At 43.0% G+C, this 17,295-nt stretch overlaps 2 protein-coding genes across 3 annotated transcripts; both read left to right on the top strand.

Annotated features, from left to right (window-relative positions):
• The first annotated feature begins 5,541 nt into the window (after window positions 1–5,541).
• Window positions 5,542–12,605, top strand: LOC145425723 (Fc receptor-like protein 5). 2 transcript variants are annotated; one of them, XM_080299025.1, is made up of 5 exons: window positions 5,542–5,652; window positions 11,467–11,502; window positions 11,712–11,975; window positions 12,055–12,300; window positions 12,502–12,605. In XM_080299025.1, the coding sequence occupies exons 1-5, from the start codon at window positions 5,622–5,624 to the stop codon at window positions 12,588–12,590; spliced, it is 666 nt and encodes a 221-aa protein (XP_080155151.1). In that variant the 5' UTR covers window positions 5,542–5,621; the 3' UTR covers window positions 12,591–12,605. The 2 variants fall into 2 exon arrangements, with proteins under 2 accessions (XP_080155151.1, XP_080155150.1); XM_080299024.1 differs by having other exon boundaries at window positions 12,385–12,605.
• Window positions 6,597–8,345, top strand: LOC145425724 (uncharacterized). The gene is made up of 5 exons (XM_080299026.1): window positions 6,597–6,775; window positions 6,932–7,108; window positions 7,661–7,722; window positions 7,799–7,861; window positions 7,939–8,345. The coding sequence occupies exons 1-5, from the start codon at window positions 6,748–6,750 to the stop codon at window positions 8,035–8,037; spliced, it is 429 nt and encodes a 142-aa protein (XP_080155152.1). The 5' UTR covers window positions 6,597–6,747; the 3' UTR covers window positions 8,038–8,345.
• Window positions 12,606–17,295: the final 4,690 nt, after the last annotated feature.

Below are 17,295 nucleotides of genomic sequence, written 5' to 3'. Positions count from 1 at the left end.
CTGGAGGTTTCTTCCTCTTAAAAGTGAGTTTTTCCTTTCCACTGTCACCAGAGGGTGACACAGGGTCTCATATGATTGTTAGACCTTTCTGTTTTCTTTTATTATTGCTTGTAGTATTGTACCTTACAATATAAAGCACCTAGCGGCAATTTTTGTAATTTGTTTTGTTGCTATATAAATAGAATTTTAAATTGAAATAGAATCTGCCAACATTACCCACAGCATTTGCGCTGTGAGCACAGGGCTTATAAAGGATGCCTTGTTGCCATCCTCCTGGTGTCTGATTCTGACTGTTTGGTCAGAAACTTGGAAAACAGTAGCTGCTGGAAGTCATTTATCAGACCTCTGACAGTGTCTCTCTGATCATCCTCACAGAAAGGGGGAGATGCCTTTCCTGATGTCAATCTATTGCCCTGTCCAGGTCTCCTCATGTAAAGCCACATTTCTTGTACTGTCCCAACTTACATTTACTAAAGAACATCTAAATGATTCAGGGAAAATTCAGGAGAAACATCTGTGGTCAGATGATTTGGTCCGTTTTGTTGCTGAGGAGCTCCTTAGCAAAAAAAAAAAAAAAAAGCAACTTCACCATCTGCTGTCAGACATTATCTACTGCACTCTGATCACATCACTCAGACCAGCTGCTTTCTACAAAGTCTCATCAACAACATCTTTACAAACAAACATCAACAACCAGGAAGCAGCTTCACCTCTGATCACACACACACTCAACTCTACTCACTCACCTGGAGGATCAACATGAAGATCGATGCTGCTGATGAGCTTCAAAGGTTGTCTGACTCCCTGGACGACACGACACTCATATGTTCCAGCATCATTAATCGTCACATCCTTCAGAATCAGAGACACGTCTCCATCCTTCATCTGTCTGTCCTGCAGATCCACCCGGTTCTTAAATGATTCATGCTAATAATCAGGAATATGCCTGTACAAAAGCACATATTCTGGCTCCAGATCAGCTCTGCTCCATTTTACAGCTGTGATGTTACTGTTTGAAGCTCAACATGTCAGGGTGACGTTCTGTCCAGACTCGACTGGGATGATTCTCTGGTCTGAAAGAGAAAAACAAAATAGAGCAGAGAGGTTAAAACCATTGGTCTCTGGATTATGCTGGTTGATCCAGGTCTGTTGCCGACCACAATAGGTCAGGGCAAACAAATTGATTTTACCCAAATTCTTATGAAAAATAATTAAAAGATACTTATCTAAATAATTAAAGACAAAGAGGTATGCATCAGTTTTTGTGGCCACACTTTTTCAGGTTTTTTTTTAATTGATATTGTTATGGAATTATGTTTGAAATTCAAAGAAATGCCTCATAACATTTTTGTATGTTCCAAATATCAAATGAGCATTTTATACTCAGAAGTTTTAGTGTAACTTACTGAAATTTGGGGGAATTGCAAACTTTAGTAATGACAATGAAAATTTATTTTGCAGACTGAAGAAAAGTTTTTCATTGCTGGATCATTGAGCTATCTGAGTGTGTGTTCCCAGCGAAATCTATTTGCAGTGTTCCTGACCTGTTATTTCTCATTTATAGATTTCCTCAACCCGTCTCTGAACCTGTTTGGAGTGTTTGTTTGCTGGAGTGGAGCTGTGAGCATGCGTACAAGAAGAAGAGAGCGTGTGGAATCCCTTCTTTCCCCTGGAGCCCTGGAACCCCCTGCCCTGTCACCTTGTATATATTCTACACTGTGTTCACTGTAAATAAATGTGTAGTCTGCACCTGAATATGTTCCGTCTGCCTTAACACTTTAAGATAATTAATACATAATCTTTTTTTCTGTAGGTATAGTGGTGCTACACTGTGGGTAAATCCCATGCCACACCTGACTTCAAGTTTGATAAGTATTGGATAGCTGAAATGTATTCACAGAAAGTCTGAACAGAGGGGGCAAAGGCCTTACACTTATTTGAAAAGCTTTTCTACGATATAGTTTACAACATACACCTTTTTGCAATCAAGTCAACAATTTGACAAAAGCCCATTTTATTATAGTTCGGCCATGGGTTTCAAAGCCTGTTGTTGAAAATTCAAAGTATATCAGTGAGCTGTATAGTGAACCATGATCCACACTACTTTTTAAAAAAAAATTAGCTTCCCTTGGTGTTTGGAGAGTGCTGCCAACCCTTATAGTTGCAGACATGCAGGTGATTGTCAGCCAGACAGCGATTTGTGGTATTTGCAGTTTGGTCCTGGTAAAAGATGTAAAAGAAGAATGTTGTTTCTCACCTGCAGAGACTAACACAAGAAACCAAACAGAACAACCAACACGGATGGAAACTTGTCAATATTCATTCCATGTTACCTGCTCGACCCATAATGCAAATTCTCTTTCTTTTACACATGCACGAGAAATAAAACGAACAAAATAAAACAAACTGCTTCATTAGGATTCAGTTGGGCCACCATTGTGTTGCTTTGAACAATTGTGGCAGTTTGTGTTGTAACCGGAAGGTTGCCGGTTCAAGCCCTGGCTTGGACAGTCTCTGTCGTTGTGTCCTTGGGCAAGACACTTCATCTACCGCCTACTGATGATGGCCAGAGGGGCCGATGGCGCAATATGGCAGCCTTGCTTCTGTCAGTCTGCCCCAGGGCAGCTGTGGCTACAACTGTAGCTGCCTCCACCAGAGAGTGAATGAATAGTGGCATTGATTTTTTTGACACACGCACCGGAGCATCAGCTTCAAGAGGGTCATCACTATAGATGGGGAACACACAAAAGGAAGAGGAAAAGATTTCCTGTAACTGTCCCATCTGTAGCTCTCCATTGAGTCTTTAATGTGCAACAGCGTGCCCTGATCGTAAATTCTAGCAGCAGGAACAAAGTCGAGACACAAAAGAGTAAAAATAACATTGCAACATAGCCACCAGTGTAAAACTAAACACAGGCGCTATCTTGTCTGACCTGAACCCAGATAGAAAAGTGTAGCTGCTCGAAGTCATTTATCTCTGGCAGTGTCTCCCTCACTAGATGCATGTACTGAATACCCTAAATGCCCTGTCTCCCATCTCCCCTTTTCCAAACATTTGAGATTGTTCTGGGAGACGCAGTAAAACTTGTTACACCATGTATAGATGTGCCATCCTCTGAAGTGGCTGTGTAACTTAAATGAATATGTTCTAACTACCACCCATGTGATCGATAAACATCTTAAATGCAGCTGGAGTGTCACTGTGGAATATGCATGTAGAAGTCAAACATCCCCCTCTTGTGGCATTTGAATCAGTGTTCCAGTCTGTCTTCAGTGTGTCTCTGAACATTTGAAAGATTTTTTCAAAGACATACAGTGAATTTTGCAAGGGCGTAGATTTGGCATGGACGGAAGGGACATGTCCCCACCATGATCCAGTGATTATTGAATTGTCTCCACCAATAACTTGATCTCTTCGAGTAAAGAAAAAAAAACCGATCTGTCAGCGTCTCATTCACCCAGCGGTGCAGAAAGAGTTAAATTACGTCAGCTACTGGAGTCCTACGTCATGTGACAAATATGGCCAATGTGATTGGCTGTGCCTTTCAGGGAGCTCTGTTTAGTTTTAGCAGCGGCAAGCCTGCGCTGCGAGGAGGACGGCAGCAAAAAGGAAGAACCTGGGTATAAGAAAGTATTTTTCAATGAAACCTGTAAGTCACTTAAAGCCAAATTAACTCATAAAATGTCTCCGTCATAATAACGTTACAGGCTATGTCCCACATCAGTCTAAAATTGTATGTAACCATGAATAACGTGTTTTGGAAACTAACTGCACAACAGGCAGCAGTATTAGTTCTCTCAGTCTCAGAGCAGCATTTCTAATTTTGATTGAAACTGTCAGAGAAAACTGCAGCCTCGAGCGAGCCAGGATATTAGTTTACAGAGGCTGTTAAAATTATATGTCTAACGTTAAAATGTTGGTGACACAATAATTTCATCCTAATGGTACTGAGTATTCATAGGGTTCATTTTTGAGACAATATATCATGAGCTAGTCATGATTTTGCAAATATTCCACCTTGTAGTGCAGTTTGCACAAATTGTTTTAAAAATACACCCACAAACATCAAGATCTGCACAAATTGACAGAAACACTGAAGCAGCTCCACATTTTATTCTTATTGTCATGTATGTCCTATTTGTCAGGTGACAGAAGAACCAACACAAAGCTCAGAGAGTGATGGTGACACAAGATCACAGGTGGAGTAGATAATTTTGTAGTAATCTTAGACGAGTAGTTTTATGGACAAAAACCACCAGGTCATTCAGTGTTCCCTTAGTGCTAATGTGTAAGAGATGTTGGTGTACTATAACTGAAGTAATGTTGTTAAGTCCTTAGGCTACGTTCACACTGCAGGTCTTAATGCTCAATTCCGATTTTTTGATCAAATCCGATTTTTTTTACTGCTCGTTCACACTACAAATAAAATGTGACAGCAAACGTGCTCTAGTGTGAACGCTCAAAGCGGCCCGCATGCGCAAAAGAAGATGTCACACACAACGCGCTCTGTTTAGACCCAGAGCAACAGTATTGTTTGACTGATGGCCCTTAATATAAAGACTTCGGACTTCACGTTTCCCAATTTTTGCTTTAAGTTGTTTTGTTATTTACATAATAATGTAGATAACCTAATAATGATCCTTATTGCTGTTTAAGAGAGGAGCGGTGCTTCAAAGGATAGCTGCAGATTTCTGTCAGAATCTGCAGATTAAACAGTATAAATAAAATGTTTACTTTGTCTTCCCAACAGTTTCACTGACATCTACGCTGGATGGCCAGGAAGCGTTCGCGATGTCGTATCGGGTGCTTCTCCGGCGCTGATAATTGGCTTCAGTCTTGTGTCGGTGACGTAAAAGGCGGATTTAATGCGACATGACCGTTCAAACAGCAGTCGCTTTCTAAAACATCGGATATGTATCGGATTCAGTACCACATACGAAAGTGACCCAGATCGGATTTGAAAATATCGGATTTGCGCCGTTCACACTGTCATAGCATGATCAGATATGGGTCGCATAGGGTCAAAAAAATCGGATTTGATGCGCTTTCGCCTGCAGTGTGAACGTAGCCAAAGTCATATTCTTTTACTGTCATGACTGCATTTGAAGCTATTTTTATTTTTGTATGATACCTGATTTATGTGGACCATGGCTGAAGTAAACTAAAGTCTAAAATCAGTCATTTGTTTAATAGTAATTTAACATTATATAATTCGCACATAAAACTATGAATTTTAAACGGTTTAAAAGCATGTAGAATAGCATATGTACGCAAGTATATTTCTCCTTTTTTTCATCAAGAAGCAAAGACAAAAAGGAAAAAAAAGAAACCGCCCCCACCAATGCCAAAACCAAATCTACGCCCTTGGAATTTTGTATCACTTTGTGTCTGAATTTCCTGCTGATTTATTTATTTATTTATTTTTTGCTACTGAATTTCCCACAGGAACCCACTTGAGGGAAATAAAGTTTTATCTAATCTAATCTTTCCACAAACAAAAAAGTGAGTCCCCCAAAACTGTGTTTGAACCAATAGAAAGCTGGTGCTCAGAGGAAGAGGGCGGGCTTTACTTGGTGTCAGTGACAGAAATGAAAAAAAGCTCAAATGAGTGAGAAGGACGATGAAGGAAACATCTGTGCTGTGTCTGCTCTGTAAGTAGAATCTCTGTGTTTGTTTGAATTCTTGTACTTTGACTGTCTGCTCTCCTGATAACTGATGATGGAGGAGAAGACATGAAAAACAAATCAGGCTGAATTCAAGTTCAAACACCACGAGGACCAACTGCAGGTCTGAACTGACTCTTTATCTTTGCTCAGGAGTCGAGGAAACACAGCAGGCAGTGAAAAGCTGAAAAGTCATTCACTCATTATATCAACACAGCTGCACAGTGGACACATGACTTTAAAGTCTTGTTTAAACGTAGTGGATATTTTGCTTATGTTGACAATTATATGCATAGTGTGCATTAGAATTCCTGCTTGTCTGTGTAATTTTCCTCTTACATTCCGAAGACATGTTTTTTTTTTTTTAACTGGCGATTTTAAATTGGTAGGTGTGAATGTGAGTGAATGTTAGTCTGTGATGGGGTGATGACCTATTCTCACTGTATAACAGGTGAAGTCGATTATTCTACAAAAGAACAGAACACAACATGTTGCTGGCATCAATTGTCGATCATGTATCAGAATTTCAGGAGCAGGGCCCTGTTTCAGGAAGCCGGTTTGGAAAACTCAGAGTGAAAAACGACACTCACGGTTGAGTAACCCCGAACTGTCCAACTCGGAATATTCGGTTTCAGAAAGGCTGATAACAATTAGTTCAATCAAGGCGGAGTTGCTTTAACCCCAAGTGAAGCGCGCGGACGAGGATACATAAAGCCCTGATAAGCGGAGCACAGATTAAGCGAGTCACCATGGAGACGGAGGGAAAGAAGGCGCGGGCGACGTATTTCACAGCGCTCGAGGCGGAAATTCTGATGGCAGCATATGCCGACAGCATGCACATCATGCAGAAAAAAAGCAACACAGCCGCAGCTGCAAAGGAAAGGGAGCATGCATGGCAAAACATAGCCGACAGAGTCAATGCATGAGTGTTAATATAAACATTGATCTAGGGATTTCCACCCATTTAACACGTTATTTTATCATATGTTATTTTATTTGTTATTTTATACATTTTATTTTGTGATGTGATGTGAGCGCAGGTGCAACCCAACAGGCCCCAAACGTACCTGGCAGCAAGTAAAAATGAAATACAAGAACATAGTCCAAACAGGTGAGGTGTAATTGTATCATGAGCCATAGTGCTTGGTCTGTGTGTCCAGTTAGAGGCCACAGTAATTTCCCCTCTGTGAGCACTTATTGAAACTATCTGAGCACATTACAAGTACATACTTGCTTACTCTGTATGCTCAAATGTGTGCTGTCACAGCCAACAGAAAAAAAGCGGAGGCCCGGAAAACAGGTGGGGGTCCTCCACCACCACCACTCACAGAGGCTGAGCAGTTGGCCCTCAGCCAAAACAGTGGGCGCCCTGTGGCTGAAGGCATCTCTGCGGGGACATCCTCTGAGTCAATAACCCCGCAAGACACAAGTGCCTACATAAGGGGTAAATCCAAAACAATACATGGCGTGCACACATCCATTCTGCACAGTCACCATGACCAAAATGAACTATGTCGCAGTGCAGTTACTGTCCTACTGACAGAGAATGACAGTCATCAAACAGTTAGGTGAATAGACAACACTGAGACACTTGGGAACTGTTAACGTGCTGCACGGGTGAGGGCCCAGGGAGAGACTCACACACACCGAGCTGCAGTGGTACGTCTTTATTATGTGCATAGCGGTGTCCGTTAATTTTGCATACGTGTGTGTGTGTTAACCCCCCACAGGGTGAGCTCCCTGTTCCCAGAGACAGAGCAAGTAGTACATTCCGTACCCTCCCCAATGAGTGTAACATATGAACATATACCTCAATGCAACATAGAGCTCATAAAGGCGTTCCCACCCTGACACCTACTGATTTTGCCTTCCCTCAGTGTCGGTTGTCTCCGAGAGCATACTGACAATGAGGTGTATGGTGATTGGTATGTCTGGTAATTGCCATTTGCGCCCACATAAGTCATGAGTGACCTGTATGAACCCCATATTCCCCCAGTTGACGGTGATGGTGTACTGCATCTGGTGCAGCCCCCTGTTGAGCCAGACCGACATGCAGTTGTGAGTACTCGTAATACTCCACAGACTACATGTGTCAACAGTGGAACAGCAATGTTGTTAAATGTCTCCACCACAGGCACATGATGACGACACAGTGACAGCTGCTACAGAGGAGGCCGCATCAGTGCCACACTATGAGGTGTACAGTGGAAAATATAACAACTGACTACAATGTGGCACTATGATGACACCATGGACCTACTATGTCCCCGGCAGAGTGATGCTGCAAATGAGGAGGAAGAGGGTCCAGCCACTCCTACAACGAAGCTTTCCACAGTGGGTTGTCCAGCACACATTCACAACCAACCTAAGTAGGCATGTACTATGGATGCCAATGCTATGTCCTTTGTTGCAATAGCTCCCTGTGAAGCAGCTGTATAGAACATATCTGGCCAGGAGGATAAGGAAGTGTGATATGGAAATGGTGCACCTCCAGCTGCAGATCCAGAAGTCGAAGCTGGAGATTGTACTGCTGGAACAACAGTTAAGGGTGGGTGGAGTGATCATAGATGGACGAATCATGTCAGTGTTCGTACAACATACTAATATTCGCATTTATTCATTGTGCACAGGACATACAGGGTGAGCAATAAAACAAGTTGACCACAGTATCTGTGTATTTGTCTCGTGACATGTTGGGTTGCCGGGTCACAGGAAATGGTTGTGGCATATGGTGTCTCTGACTGCTCGCCCATCCTGTACGTTCGTGGGTGGGTCAGGATGTCCATCATGTGGATCACTGCTGTCGTCTGGTTCAGCTGGACACTGTTCACCTCTAATCGTGGCAATGTTGTGTAGGATCACACATGCCACAATGATGTCACATGCCCTTTCTGGGGTGACTCTGAGTCCACGAAGGCACTGGAACCGGGCCTTGAGCATTCCGATGGTCATCTCAACTCTGGCCCGTGTCCTGCAATGGGCCAGATTATAACGCTGCTGTGGGCCCGGTTCAGGGTCAGGGTAAGGGGTGAGCAAATAGGGTAGACATGGGTACCCCCTATCACCGAGCAGGTGGCCAGTGAACTCTCCTAGGACAGAAGAATACATGTCAGTGCAAACGTCCCTGTGGCAATTGGTCTCTGTATATTTCACAGTTACTTCGACCCACCATGTCCAAATCTGTTGCTCAGTGTACATTCTCGGAAGATCCGTGAGTCATGGACAGAGCCTGGCCACTTGGCTTCCACATTTGTGATGTTGGCAGCATCACATATGATCTACACAGTGCAGAGTACACATATTAGCATCCGTTACCATGATGCCATCACTTGTTGGTGTGAAATGCTACAGGGAATTATGTACCTGTACATTGATGCTGTGGAAAGACTTCCTGTTCACAAAGTCTCCTTCATTTGCTGAGGGTGCAATGATTGGGATGTGGGTGCCATCTATACAGCCAATCACGCCTGGGAACCCTGTAAATTTATGTACCATTTAAGTAGTAGTTCAAGTATCACCACATCATACATTAAGTTTTGTTCATCCTGATACCTGCAATTTTGTGGAATCCCTCTTTGATGAATCTTGTGGGTCTGTGACCGGGGAACACCACAGACGAGTGCAGGAGACGTTTCAGTGCAACTGTAACATTCCTGACTGCCCGACAGACGGTAGCCTTGGAAACGTGCTCAGCGTCACCGATATTGTACAGGAAGCTCCCGTTTGCAAAGAAACGGAGTGCGGTACAAAGAATATGTAATGGACTGAGCGCATGTCCGCGATGTGTCACATGCGTAATATATGGCCTGAGGATGTTATCCAAATAACTTATTGATTGTGCTGAGAAACGGTAACGTTCGCACAGGAAATCATCAGGTAATGATAAGATGTCCAGACGCGCTCGAATCACTCTCTCCCGGCGGAGAGCTCTGCGGAGAATTTGGGCTTCGATATCTACCGGCTCTTCAAGGAAGGGACACGCCATGTCTGAGACTTCCTACTGTCAGGTTTCCGACAAAGGGGCGGAGACAGTCAGGGTTAGTTGTGGTAAACCTGCTAGGGGGCAGGTTAGCTTCACGGCGTGTGTCGTCATAGTGACTCACTCAGGCTGCAGCTGAACTCGCTTTGTGAAACCGAAAACCCAGAGTTTTCGTTAACTCAGGGTATACTTACTCAGTTTTTCCACTAAACCGGCTTCCTGAAACAGGGCCCAGGACCACGCCTCCAAACGTGCTCCTTCTGGTTGTCGTCTATATGGGTTCCCCCAGTTCTGCAAGCTGATGAATTAATACAGGCTAGGGATTGAGTGTAATTTTATGGTTATTATTAATCAGAAGATTTAGGAATGCTACTGGAGCTGATGGGCAGTAATTAATAAATACACACAACACAAAAATGGTTTTGCAGGTACCATGTATTTAACCAAACCCCAAAAAAAGAATAACAAGAAAAGAAAAACTTAAATAATCACTCCTGCTGCAGCTATCCAATTAATCAAAAACCCAGTGAGGGTACACAAAGACAAGCAGATTCTTCTGGCTTATACCAAGCAATACAGGTTCTCAAAAAAAGAATTCCCCCATAAACAACACATGTTAATATCAAATCCACTGATCCACACAGAAGTCCATGAGTTTTATCTGAATGTCCATGAGAGATGTCCAAGCGCTATTGTCCATAAATGAAGGGAATGGTGTGTATGATTGCGGAAATCAGTGTATTTGGAAAATGGGGACAGAGCGTTGATTTTGATAGCTTCCTACCCAACCGGTGGAAGCTTCAATTGCAGAATGAGTCCTGCTCCTAGCAGTTCATTGGCTCGCCATCCTTTTTCATACCCCAAAAAGGTTCACCTGGCCTGCATTAAATAAACAAGGCCAATAAGAAATCACAAGAATAATACAAATGTCAGCCAATTAAGCTAAATACATTAAGTTATTCTTGTTCCTGTGTACACAATTTATAAATAAATAAATAAACAAACAATATATTGGTTAAATATAATATATCTAACCAATAAGGATTTAACTGAAACATTTCAACTGCTACATACATACATACTATGTAGCTCCACAACATTTGTTATTCAACAACTATCAGTCAAATCAAAATCAAATTGTTTGGACCGGCAGTAGCCGATTAGCGTCAGCTGGTAGCAATACAAACAGTCAATTAAAAGTTCAAACTCACCAATTCCGTTCTGTTCAGTGCACAACAACACTATGGCTCTGGCTCACAGTAATCAGCATCTAAGTTGCATAAGTTAGTTGGTGTTAAAAAAAATGCATTAAAACAGGAAAAGCAAATGTTTGCCGATACACACCTGCAACAGCTCTGTCACCTGGCTCGCCTCCACGCATCTGACGGGAGGAAGCGGGACAGGCTTACTATGACCTACATGCCATCCGATTGGCTGAGCAAAGTCATGTGGTTGGAGTCATTTATTTGTGATGCGTTCAATGGCAGGAAATTAGTGCAGGAAATTACTCTGGGTTACATACGTGTTTACCCTCCCTCCCTCCGTGTTCTCCATTCTTCAACTTCTTCACTTCTATCTTGTGCATGGGAATCTGCCAGTCCCCATCGAGGACTTCCCCAAATCGCAGCTCAATTCATGTCAAAGACATTCACATTTCCCTACTAAAATGCTGTCAAACCTAAAATGAGGACGTGGGCCCAGCTAGTGAACATGAAAATGAGCTGATATAACATACAGAGACGAGTTTGTGTGTTTGTCAGCTGTTTGTGTGGAGTTGTTCTTTATGTTCACCTCAAATCAACCTGAGTGTCATTTCTCTTCAGTTCTGATCTCACTGCTGAGCTGCACAACAAACCAAGGTCAGTAACCTTCTTCTGTCACAGTTTAAACCTGAGAAACGCTCACTGATATGACCTGATTGGGTTGATGGATTAACAGATCATCAGTTTTTCATTTTAACCCTCACACTGCTGGGACTCGTGTTCATGGTTCATGTTTCACAATGTAGCTCAGTTCTGGAAAAAAAAAAGTATAACAAATCATCAGTTTTTCATTTTAACCCTCGCAGCTCATCTGACTGTGAGTCCCAGCAGCTCTCAGTTCTTTGAAGGAGACTTTGTGTCTCTGAGCTGTGAGGAGGACGACAGCTCTGCTGGATGGACTCTGAGGAGAAATGTGAATAAACAAAAAAGGACGCAGTGTACCGATGGTTGGGGAGAAGAAGCTGGTTCTTCCTGTAACATCATCAACCTCTTTACATGGGACAGTGGAGTTTACTGGTGTGAGTCCAGAGAGGGTCCCATCAGTAACATGGTTAACCTGACAGTCACTGGTAAGCTGAGTGTGTGGAGTTAGTGTTGATGAAGCTGTGTGTAAATGGATGAAATGCTGTAGTTTGTCTCTGTGTTGAGGTGGATCAGTGATCCTGCAGAGTCCTGTCCTCCCTGTGATGGAGGGAGATGACGTCACTCTGCTCTGTAAAACAAAGACCACTCCCTCCAACCTCCCAGCTGCTTTCTATAAAGATGGCTCCCTCATCAGGAAGCAGCCTACAGGTCACATGACCATCCAGCATGTTTCCAGGTCTGATGAAGGCCTCTACAAGTGTGACATCAGCGGTCATGGAGAGTCTCCATCCAGCTGGATCACTGTCACAGGTGACACACTCACCTGTCTGTGTTTCTGCAGCTTTCAACATTCACAATGTGACGACAACTTAATGACTGTTTGCTTTATTTTAGGGAAACACACCACCACACCTCCACCTACATCCACACCTCCTCCTGGTTCCACCTCCATCACTCTTCCACCATCACTCTCTCCTCTTGTTCTCTCTGTGTTGTCATGTGTTGGATCAGTGTGTGTTGTGGTTCTACTGGTGTTACTGGTTCTGCTGGTGAGACGATGTGTTCACAGGAAACCTGAAGGTGAGACTCAGACTTCCTGATCTTTCATGTCTGAGTTTGTTTAGTAGAATAAAGTTCACATTCATTAAGATCAGTAACAACTTTCTTAAATGTAATTTCTGTTTAGATATTTAATTTATATTATTGTTAATTTTGGAAAATTTCAGCAGATCAAGTGGATGCTGAAGAAGATGACATCATCACTCATGTCATGTACAATGCTGTCAGGACAACAACCACAGCCAACCTGAAAAAGCAGAGGTAATATTTGAGTTCACATATTTTCTTCAAGCCAGTTTCAGCTCCTTGTTATCTTAGCAAAGATAAGGATTCATGTAGGTTTTTTTAATCACCAATGTGAACTAAACCTGTTAGTCTTTGGAGACTGACTCATTTTTGAAGCCTCAAGAGGACATTAGAGGAACTGCAACTTTAAAAATGAAAAAAGTAGATTCTAGAAAAGTAAAAGAAACATTTTCCTGAATTGATGTGATAAAAAACTGAATTCACAATACTTACATTCATAGTTTTATTTTGTTTTTCCAGAATTTGATCATCATCATCACCATGTTATTCAGATATAGTCATGTGTCTTTAACTGTTTAGTGTTGTTCACTGTGAGCTGGACTGTGTGTTTGTGGTCTGTGGTTAACTGAAGCTAACAGCTCTGCAGTCGTCCAGCATCCTGTTTCTGATAGAAAGAAACACTTCAGCTGTCTGAAACTCAAACTAGGAGATTTAAAAAGGATGAAGATCAAAGAAACACAAAACTTGTCACATCATTAAAATGTCTTTAAACACCCACATTCATTCTGTCCATAAACACTGCTTCGTTTGTAAAGCTGTTAATTTAAAAAAGATCGGATAAATAACAATAATAAAGATGTATAAATCATTTGTAAAAGCATTGTTTAAACTCTAATTCTAGTGTGTATTGGTAGCATGAGGTGGTACCTGCAGCCGATTCAAGTAGTTAAGCATCTTCACCTATATGTGCTGTCACAGGTTTCCCACGTTCAGTTTTATTTCAAATCACAAAATAAATAAATAATGCCTCAAGGACTCAAAAATAGGTAGAAAACTCAAGGGGATGAGACACAGCATCCGCCCAGCAGTAGTACTGATATTTGCTCCTTTGTGTTCTTGTGTGCTAGAATCTTTCTAAATCCTCACTGGTATCAGGTCCTGAATTTGTTTTAGTGGGATCACAACCCCGCACTGTGCAGCTCAGAGTTCAGAGGTTGTCTGAACAGGAACAAGAACACCACACATCCCAGACCACGAATAACTAAATAGATGAACGATATAGACCAGACTGTATTGTGTGCAGAGACCACACTGAACATTCAGTAATGTTAGAACTAACCAATAATCAGTAAAAGCAGCCCAGATGTGTCTGTTATCTGTCCGTGCTGACACTAGTTGTTAGCTCACTTATCAGGAATAATTGATTTTTACTATGAGACATAAACAGAGAGATGAAAAGACAGACCATTAAAGAAAGAACCATAAATCTTCATTTCCAGCCTCTCAAAATGTTCTTCAAAGCACGAGTAACTTTAAGTAAGTTCTGCATGTAAAACCACAGCAGCTACTTCCTGCTGTCAGTCTGATCAGACCCCTCGCTGCAGTGTGTTCTGGTTTGGTTAATAATATTGTTCATACTGTGAGAAAGTGTTTGCTTTGTGCTCTGTGGTGAAGTATCTCCGGCTGCATTGAAACAAGATGGCAGCTTTGTGGTCGTCCAGCTTTTTTTTTCTCAGAAATGCCCCCCAGTGCTTTGTGGTCAACAGCAGGTGTTTAGAGGAGGAAACTGAAAAGCTGATGCAGTTTGTAAACATCATCACTTAATTGTTTCTTAATGCTGCAGAAAATAAATTAATAGGTCCTATAGCTGTGTGTGATAATACAGTACTGTTGCAGTTGTTGTACCTGCAGTAATTTAAATGTATTTTATTATGAAGAGACTGATTTAGCTGACTCAGCAGTGAGAACTGAAAACGTCCGTTATGCCCAATCAATCATCAGAACAAGGAGGCCCAGGTACAGCTGCTCTTTATCTTTTACTTTAGACAGATTCAAGCTAGCTGCTCACTTTGTTTCCAGCTGCCATGCTAAGCTAACCAAAAACTATCCTGACTAAGATAAGATAAGATAAGATAACCTTTATTAGTCCCACACGTGGGAAATTTGTTTTGTCACAGCAGGAAGTGGACAGTGCAAAAGTTATGAGGCAAAAATTAGGATACAATAAGAATAAATACAGTACACAACTGTACAGAATAGAATAAAATAAAATACTATATACAGTAGAATAAAATAAAATAAATATACAATAAGATAAAAATAGAATACAAATACAAATACTATATACAACTGAGTAAAAATACAACGATGACAGAAAGGATTATTGCACTTAGTATTATTGCATATGTATGGATGTGCGTGTTTGATCAGTTAAAGTCTTTATTATGGAGTCTGACAGCAGTGGGGAGGAAAGACCTGCGAAATCTCTCCATCCCACACCGTGGGTGCCGCAGTCTCCCACTGAAGGAGCTGCTCAGTGCTGTCACAGTCTGCTGCATGGGGTGGGAGATGTTGTCCAACAGTGATGACAGCTTAGCCACCATTCTCCTGTCACTCACCACCTCCACTGGGTCCAGAGGGCATCCTAGAACAGAGCTGGCCCTTCGGATCACCCTGTTCAGTCTCTTCCTGTCCCCAGCAGAGATGCTGCCGCCCCAGCAGACCACGCCATAAAAGATGGCAGAAGCCACAACAGAGTCATAGAATTTCTTCAGGAGTGGGCCCTCCACTCCAAACGACCTGAGTCTCCGCAGCAGGTACAGCCTGCTCTGCCCTTTCCTGTAGAGGGCGTCTGAGTTATGAGTCCAGTCCAGTCTATTGTTCAGATGAACACCAAGGTACCTGTAGCTGTCCACAGCCTCAATGTCCATACCTTGGATGTTCAGTGGTTGCAGTGGAGAATGCTTGTGCCTGCGGAAGTCTACCACCAGTTCCTTGGTTTTACTGGCGTTGATCTGGAGGTAGTTCAGCTGGCACCAGTCCACAAAGTCTTGAGTCAGTCCTCTGTACTCCTTGTCGTCCCCATCAGTGATGAGGCCGACTATTGCAGAGTCATCAGAGAACTTCTGCAGGAAGCACTGGGTGGAATTGTGGGAGAAGTCTGCAGTGTAGATGGTGAAGAGGAACGGAGCCAGAACCGTTCCCTGTGGGGCCCCCGTACTGCAGACGACCCTGTCCGACACACAGCCCTGAGTCCTCACATACTGTGGTCGGTCGGTGAGGTAGTCCAAAATCCAGGTAGTGAGGTGATGGTCCACTCCAGAGTTCACCAGCTTGTCCTTCAGAACCGAGGGAAGAATAGTGTTGAAGGCACTGGAGAAATCAAAGAACATGATTCTCACAGTGCTTCCAGCGGTCTCCAGGTGAGCGAGGGAACGATGTAGGAGGTGAATGACGGCATCATCCACTCCAATGCCAGGCTGGTAGGCAAACTGAAGTGGGTCCAGTGATGAGCTTATTAGGCGCCGAAGCTGAGCCAGGACCAACCGCTCCAGGGTCTTCATCAGGTGGGATGTCAGAGCCACCGGCCTGTAGCTGTTGAGGTCCTTGGGGCGTGAAGTCTTTGGCACTGGTACAACACAGGAGGTTTTCCAGAGCTGTGGGACTCTTCCCAACCTCAGGCTCAGGTTGAAGAGGTGCTCCATCACCCCACACAGTTGGTCCGCGCAGGACCTGACGACCCTCGAGCTGATGCCATCTGGACCCGCTGCCTTCTTGCCATTAATCCTCCTCAGTTCCCTCCTAACCTGGGTGATTGAGAGAGACAGGCTGGAGCCTTGTGTTGAGTGTGTATTGGATGCTGTAGTTGGGGGTGGGGGGGAGTGAGCAGGGTGAATAGAGGAGGTGTGAAGTGTCTGAGGTGGAACAGCAGCAGTGGGGGTGGGTGAGTCTGCAGCCGATGTTGCAGACTGCCTCATGGCTGAATCAAATCTGTTGAAGAAATGATTCAGTTCATTTGCCCACCTCACATCCCTCCCAGGCAGAGAGTTCTGCTGTTTGTGGCCCGAGATGGTTCTGAGGCCTCTCCAGACTTCACCAACGTTGTTTTGTTGAAGCTGGTTCTCCATCTTCTGCCTGTAGCTCTCCTTCCCATTCCTTATTCCTTCACACTTCAGGTCTTAATGCTCAATTCCGATTTTTTTTTTATCAAATCCAATTCTTTTTTTTTTTTTTTGTCTGCTTGTTTACACTACAAATAAAATGTGACAGCAAACGCGCTCTAGTGTGACACTCTTGCAGTTTTATGATGTCAGAGAGGAAAGATGGCTGATATTCTCATATTAGTCGCAGGAGCTCCTCTCAAATCTTGTGTTAGAGAGGGAGAGCCAATCAGAAGAAAGGTGTCTTAGAGGAGGAGGGGCTAAAACAGTTGGTTTCACTAAGAGGATGAGCTGAGGTGCTGCACAAAGGCCTAGTATGACATACAGAATGATTATTTTAAACTGTGTGTTTGTGTTCAGACTTTAAACCAGAGCCTGACACCGTCTGCTCTTCAGTCCACCAGTCCACCTGACGTCCAGCTGCTGGTCTCTAACTGGTCCCCCAAACACTTTAGACCAGAGGACGTCAACACTGATCTTTGTTTCTTTTTCTTTCTCACTAAATCAGAAAAAAATAACATCTTGCTTTAATTTGACTTTTTAAAAAGTGACAATGACT

This window comes from Astatotilapia calliptera, chromosome 3 (assembly GCF_964374335.1).
Source record: "Astatotilapia calliptera chromosome 3, fAstCal68.1, whole genome shotgun sequence".
NCBI lineage: Eukaryota > Metazoa > Chordata > Actinopteri > Cichliformes > Cichlidae > Astatotilapia > Astatotilapia calliptera.
Note: the sequence above shows the minus strand (reverse complement) of the source record. Positions and strands in the feature narration are given on the sequence as shown.

What these genes read in the sequence shown, in the direction of transcription:
- LOC145425724 (XM_080299026.1), top strand. Translation starts at nt 6,748, where the DNA reads ATGAAATACAAGAACATAGTCCAAACAG. An exon ending in CAAGAACATAGTCCAAACAG is followed by an intron (nt 6,776 to 6,931) that starts GTGAGGTGTAAT and finishes GTGCTGTCACAG; the next exon opens with CCAACAGAAAAAAAGCGGAG. An exon ending in CATCAGTGCCACACTATGAG is followed by an intron (nt 7,862 to 7,938) that starts GTGTACAGTGGA and finishes TGTCCCCGGCAG; the next exon opens with AGTGATGCTGCAAATGAGGA.
- LOC145425723 (XM_080299024.1), top strand. Translation starts at nt 5,622, where the DNA reads ATGAAGGAAACATCTGTGCTGTGTCTGCTCT. An exon ending in GAGCTGCACAACAAACCAAG is followed by an intron (nt 11,503 to 11,711) that starts GTCAGTAACCTT and finishes TAACCCTCGCAG; the next exon opens with CTCATCTGACTGTGAGTCCC. An exon ending in GGTTAACCTGACAGTCACTG is followed by an intron (nt 11,976 to 12,054) that starts GTAAGCTGAGTG and finishes CTCTGTGTTGAG; the next exon opens with GTGGATCAGTGATCCTGCAG.